Source organism: Lactuca serriola, chromosome 1 (assembly GCF_051521515.1).
Source record: "Lactuca serriola cultivar US96UC23 chromosome 1, Lser_US96UC23_V15, whole genome shotgun sequence".
NCBI lineage: Eukaryota > Viridiplantae > Streptophyta > Magnoliopsida > Asterales > Asteraceae > Lactuca > Lactuca serriola.
In genome coordinates, this window is record NC_136408.1 from 130,663,605 (window position 1) to 130,670,915 (window position 7,311).

At 28.6% G+C, this 7,311-nt stretch overlaps 1 protein-coding gene across 1 annotated transcript; it reads left to right on the forward strand.

Moving 5' to 3' along the window:
• Positions 1-809: 809 nt before the first annotated feature.
• On the forward strand, positions 810-6,622 carry LOC145098690 (heat shock 70 kDa protein 3-like). Its single transcript, XM_079036302.1, has 3 exons — positions 810-886; positions 4,477-4,706; positions 4,790-6,622. The coding sequence occupies exons 2-3, from the start codon at positions 4,496-4,498 to the stop codon at positions 6,430-6,432; spliced, it is 1,854 nt and encodes a 617-aa protein (XP_078892428.1). The 5' UTR covers positions 810-886; positions 4,477-4,495; the 3' UTR covers positions 6,433-6,622.
• The last annotated feature ends 689 nt before the right edge of the window (positions 6,623-7,311 follow it).

The following is a 7,311-nucleotide window of genomic DNA, read 5'->3' on the forward strand; positions in this document are numbered from 1 at the left end:
ACAAAAATCGAAAATAAAAAGATGCTTTATGTCCAAATATAACGCCGTGATAATAAAGTGATGGAGAGAGAAACGATACTCTGATATTAAAACGTGGCGCAAAATTTAAATAGTGGCAAGATATCGATGGTATTCTCAAGACGAATCACAGTGCGGAAAACGCTAAGAAACCCCAAAATCAAATGGTTAGAAACAACATTTGGAATCCTCGAAAAATCGAAACAAAACAAAACAAGCCAAGTACAAAAACATATCCTCAAGACATACTACTTAAACTAATAAACAATGAAATGCTATTATTTTGTTATTAAATAATCAAAGAGAGTATAACTACAAATGAAAGTGAAAGACAATATAAATAGAAAAGTCAAAAGGTTAAACCTAGCTATTGGGCTTTAGACCGACACAAACTATAAACAACCTAATAATTTTATAATGCTAACAAAATCAAGTAGGTATAAAAGTAAATTAATTTTGTAATTGGTGTGCTAACACAATCATCGACGAGGAGATGGGGAGGACTAGATTCATACATTAAATTTGTTATTGGTATCATTTTTTTATATACGTAAATTACATTAGACTTTGGCCTAAGTCGCATGTTCTAGTCTATCATTTGTTGTATATATATAAATTATATTAGACTCTGTCGCATATTCTAGGTTTATCATTTCCCATCAAGTATTTTAAAGCTCCCAAATATTATAAGACGACTTGAAGTCTTCAAAATATTGGATAAACGAAAAGGACAATAAAATAATTTTGTAACTCGTTTGTATATATAGATGAGAGGATGGGGAGGAGTAGATGCATACATTCAAAAATAAAAGGTAAACATTATAAAGTAGAAGATATAGACGAACAAGAGCCTATCACATAATAATCGGTTAGTCTCTCTCTCTCTCTCTCTCTCTCTCTCTCTCTCTCTCTCTCTCTCTCTCTCTCTCTCTCTCTCTCTCTCTCTCTCTCTCTCTCTCTCTCTCTCTCTCTCTCTCTCTCTCTCTCTATAAAAAGATCATACGTATATATGTATAACTATATATGCACATATAAAGATCATATTCATGAAAAGATAAACAACACCAAATTATATGTGGAAGAAATTCATTAAAAAAACTAAAAAGAAATATTAAACATTTTTCAAAATATATATACAATGCATATATCCATATGCATTTGTATATTCATACCAAAAACAAATTCAAAATTGTTATAGACGCTTCTCTTAGATGCTAGTCAAAAATTATATATTTTTTTAAATATTATGCAGAAAAACATCTATTATCTATATGGAGTTCTTAGAACTTTTAAGTTTATATATATATATATATATATATATATATATATATATATATATATATATATATATATATATATATATGTTCAGGTTCATTTGAGACCATTCTAATTTTGTGAGACCGTGAGACCAAATCGAAAAATAATTTTAAAATGCAAAATAAATGGAAAAATCCAAAAATTCTTTTTTTAAATATTATTTTCGAAACTTGAATTAACTAAAAAAAATAAAAAAAAAATCCCGTTTTTTTTTTTTTTTTTTTTGAAAAATACGTGAAATATTCTAACTATAATATTACACTGGCATATTTTAAAAAATAATTTTAAAATGCAAAATAAATGGAAAAATATAAAAATTCTTTTTTTAAATATGATTTTCGGAACTTGAATTAACTAAAAACAAAATTCAATTTTTTTGAAAAATACGTGAAATATTCTAAATAGAATATTACACTCTACATATTCTAAAAATAATTTTAAAATGCAAAATAAATGGAAAAATCAAAAAATTCTTTTTTTAAATATTATTTTCGGAATTTGAATTAACTAAAAATAAATAAATAAATAAATAAATAAAAAAATACGTCTTACGGTCTTACAAAATTAGGCCGTGTCACATGAACCTAACCCTATATATATATATATATATATATATATATATATATATATATATATATATATATATATATATATATATATTGATTTTGAGAGACAATTGATGTATTTCTAGTTTATATTTTGATGTCAAAAAATAAAAAATGAAAAATATAATAAATAATTACCGGAAGTGGAAATACATATTTAAAAATATCATTACTTTTTATATTCAAATTAAAAAAAAATAAAGAACACTATTCAATATTGTTAACTTATAAAGTATATATATATATATATATATATATATATATATATATATATATATATATATATATATATATATATATATATATATTACACATGTGTAATATTCTTATAAAGTATTACAAATAATAAAGAATATATTGTAAAAATATGCTACATATAATATTCTAATAGTTTGTTATATATATGTAATATTTTAATAGAACATTATAAGTGTAAGATTTTTATAGAATATTGCTAATGAAAAGTGATTTTTTAAATATTATGTTATGTATTTTTAGATTTTACTTTTCAAAAAAATAGATTTAAATTTATTAAAACCATAGTTTTCTCTATTTTTTTCAAAACAAATTGACACTTGATATATATATATATATATATATCAACCGAAGAATTGTTGAGTAGTTCAAGCAATTTTGCAGAATGTCTAACGAATTAAGCCCCTTGAAGTCATTTTGCCCATTTTTCAGTATATTGTTTCAATTTTGCGTGTGTTTTTAATGATACTTGAACTAGAAAATATGTTTCTTCCATTTCCTTATTCATTTCTGATTAGGGGTGGTAGTTAGTCGGTTCTCGATGACAGTATGAAAAGATAATGATTGGTGCGTGATAAGAACCATATTCCTTTCTTTTGCTTTTATTGACACTCGGTAATTTCCTTAAGAATTGTATGCTTCTCAACCTTTTTAATATCTTACGACATCTTTCAACGTTTAGTACTAGTGATTAAAATTACATTCATTTTCTTCCACAATTCAGTTTCTTCGGTTCTTTTGTCCTTTTAGTATAAATATCTTCGATTATTCCAACATAAATATTTAAACAAAATTGTTGGAATATTCTATTTTTTTTTAGAATATTAGACTATAAACATTCAAACAATTCTAATACTCTAATAAAATATTTGGATATTTTAATAATTCTAACAATTTTAATAAAACATTATAATATTATAACATATCTAACTATTCTACAAGAATATTAGAATACTCCATCAATCTAAGAATTCTATTCAAATTATTTAAATATAATATTTTATTAGAGTATTTCATACATATTTCATAAGAAATGAAATTTTTTTTAATTATTTTTATATTTTGGGTAAATTAAATGATAAAAATAATATTTAAATTTTTTATTTTGGATTTTTCATTTTATTTTGCATTTTAGATTTTTTTTTTAATTTTTGATCGTGTCCCATGTCTTCCATAATTAACATTGTCTCAAAAAAGACACACACACACACACACACACACATATATATATATATATATATATATATATATATATATATATATATATATATATATATATATATATATATATATATATATATATATATATATATATATATATATGAGCGAAAATAGTTGCCCCGGACCAAGCCACAAAATTTGTCTAATTCCCACGACTCGGATCCCAACCCTAAATTCGTGTGTTTCCCCATCCCAATCATGCTTATAAATTTGAAGACCATCCCCAATCTGACCCACGTTTCCCCGTAACCATATGTTTGGTCTGAAATCCAATGTTGAACCTTATTTTAAAAAAATTGAACTCATTTATGTCATTTAGCTTTACAAATTACACTAAGTATTAAAATAAAAAACATATATTACACAATGAGTATTTTAAGTTTATCATTTATTTTGAGAAAGAAAATAGTTAAATGTAAGTTATTTTGGCTGTGCGCATGATATCTTGGAGGGAAATCCTTGCCCCTGAAACCTAAGCGAGGGTAAACTCACCCCAAAACTCATCCCCGAACCCGAACAAAATGTAAAATACTCCTATATGAAAATGTGGCTCCATGGATCGGGTCCCATGATGACTTTTGAGATACCTCTATATATATATATATATATATATATATATATATATATATATATATATATATATATATATATATATATATATATATATATATATATATATATATATATATATATAGTTTGAAGATGAGCAACACGTGGTTATTTTTACACATTAGAAAAAGTCAACTTTGGATTATAATGTTTAGGCATTTCTCGTAATTAAGCTTCATGCCTTTTATAAATTTTAAATGAAAAAAATATTGTTTGATTAATCAATGCATACAAATTGTTAAATTAAATAACATTTATTTGAGAAGATAACTCAAATAACTTCTTTAAATAAAAAATAAATAAATAAAAGAACCATCCATATATTTTTTAAATATATTTTTTGTTTACTATTTTGTTCAAAGCTATATATATTTTGCATAAATGCATATAATTTTGAAGAGTTAAATGAGCATAATTATCAAAATGAATAGTCATTATGTTTTGAATGTAGGTTTTTACCTAAAACAGCCATGAATAGAAAAAGTTGTACGGCTATTGGTATTGATCTTGGAACAACATATTCTTGTGTGGGTGTTTGGCAAAATGATCAAGTTGAGATCATATCCAATGATCAAGGAAATAGGACTATGCCATCTTGTGTTGCTTTCACGAATGGAGGACGTCTAATAGGTGAAGGTGCTAAGAACCAGATTGCTATGAACACCACCAACACTATTTATGGTTTGCATTTAATTCATTTGCTCCTTTGTTTTAAGCTCTATTATTATACGTCGTTGATTAATATAAACTTGGTGGATATTCAGATGCAAAAAGATTGATTGGAAGGAGATTCAATGATACCAAACTTCAGGAAGACATGAAGTTATGGCCTTTCGATGTCATAAAAGGAAGTAACAACATTCCAATGATTGTAGTTACTTACAATGGTGAGAAGAAGGAGTTTTCTGCGGAGGAAATTTCATCCATGGTTCTTATTAAATTGAAAGAAGCTGCAGAGAAATTCCTTGGTAAAACTGTACGTGATGCAGTCATCACGGTACCAGCTTATTTTGATGATTCCCAACGCCAAGCAACAAAGGATGCTGGTCACGTTGCTGGACTTAATGTTCTACAGATTATCAATGAGCCAACCTCAGCAGCAATTGCATATGGATTAGATATGAAGAATGATATAGTTCGTGACATAAATGTGCTCATCTTTGATTTAGGTGGTGGTACATTTGATGTCTCTCTTGTCACCATTGACAAGAAGGGTACGATAACAGTTAAGGCTGTTGCCGGTGACACTCACTTAGGTGGCCAGGACTTCGATAACGCAATGGTTGACTATTTTGTGGAAGAATTCAAGAGAAAGCATAGTATAGACGTCAGTGTGAATAAAAAAGCACTATCTCGGTTGAGGGGAGCTTGTGAAAGAGCGAAAAGAGTTCTCTCTTCAATTATTGATACTACTATCGATATCGAAAGCTTGCAAGATGGTGTTGATTTTTCTATGAGAATATCTCGTGCAAAGTTTGAAAAGCTTAATGAAGACTTCTTTAGTAAGTGTATAGAGATGGTAGAGAAGTGTCTGAGTGATGCAGAAATGAATAAAAGGAACATAGATGAAGTAGTATTAGTTGGTGGGTCAACTAGGATACCCAAGGTACAACAATTGTTGAAAGACTTCTTCCAAGGAAAAGAGCTTTCTAAGAAGATCCATGCTGATGAGGCTGTTGCATATGGTGCAACTGTTCTTGCTGCAAAATTAACAGGCTGCACTGGTAAAAAAGTTGACAACTTAGTGTTGATAGATGTTGTACCTCTTTCACTTGGTGTAGCAATCCATGATGGCTCCTTATCTGTTATAGTTAAAAGAAATTCCTCAATACCTGCCAAGAAGGAAAGAAATTATTGTACAGTTTATGATAACCAAGATAGTATAACTTTCAATGTCTATCAAGGTGAGAGAAGTAGGGCTATAGACAATAATTGGTTGGGAAAATTTGAAGTCGCAGTCCCATGTGCACCAAAGGGCAAGTCAAAGGTAAGAGTCGTCTTTGACATTGATGCTAACGGTATTCTAAATTGCTCGGGAGTGGAATTAACTACTGGCCTAAAAAGAGGGATTATAATTACCAATTACAAGGAGAGACTTTCAACGCGAAATATAGAAAAAATGCTAGATGATGCTCATAAGTACAAATTACAAGACGAGGAGTACAAGAAGACGACTTCTGTACGTAGTGCATTAGAGGACTACATTTACGATGTGAAAAGCAAAATCAAGAAAATTGGAAAAACTACTAAGATGTTTAATAAGAAAGACCTAGAAATAATGGAGACTGCCATAGAAAAAGCAAGCGAAATTCTTAAAGAAAGCCCGCTTGCGGATTTTGATGAGTATCAAAAGGCGCTAAATCAGTTGGAAAAGGTATGTCTGCCAATAATTGCCCAGCATGTTTAAACTACGTTTTCTATATCGTGATGGAGAATTAGCTGGAGTGTCATCTATTATAAAGTTTGTGTTATAGTTTGTATTTTTCAATAGCAGTTTACATTTGAGTGTTGGATTGAATTTGTGTGTGAGTGAAGAATCAAATGATTTGATACCATTTCTACTATATACAATCAATAAATATATTACTCCCTTTTCACTTTTTATTTTTAGTTTTATAAAAATAGATACCAAAAAATTTTCATCAAATATGGTAAAGAACATTGTTTATGAAACAATATGGCAATGGTTTAGTTCATCACTAATAGAATCAAAAAATTTTGTCGTTTTTTTATGTTAATCCCACACATAAATTTTCATTTTTTCTATTTGTGCATGTTTTATCGAAGGTTTGTTTTATTTTCTGCCAAAAGAATTGTAACATCCCAAAATACGAGCCAAAAATTTCGTTTTTAATTAAGTGATTTGCAAAATGTTTGTAACAAAATATCATATGATCCAATCATTTAATAAAAACATGTCTCGTGACTGTGAACCAAAACATAAAACATAATAATGTCAAAGTACAAATCCCAGAATGTCTCATAGTGCGGAAAACAAAGAGCGTGTGTGTGATATGCTGCTACCGCGCTAGCACCTTCCCCTTGGCTGAAGAGGTACCTGAAACAACAACTGAAAACCGTAAGCACGAAGCTTAGTGAGTTCCCCCATTGTACCACATACCATATAACCATATAACTTATATATATTGCCAGGCATATCTGGGTGCCCGACCTACCCTTTCGGTCCTCTCGACCGGATACTGACTAGCATATCTGGGTGCTGGCCTACCCTTTGGTCCTCTCGACCGGATACTGACTAGTATATCTGGGTGCTGGTCTCCCCCTT

Coding starts and splice junctions, on each gene's coding strand:
- LOC145098690 (XM_079036302.1), top strand. CDS start 4,496: ATGAATAGAAAAAGTTGTACGGCTATTGGTATTGATCTTGGAACAACA. Junction 4,707..4,789: donor CACCACCAACACTATTTATG/GTTTGCATTTAA, acceptor GTGGATATTCAG/ATGCAAAAAGATTGATTGGA.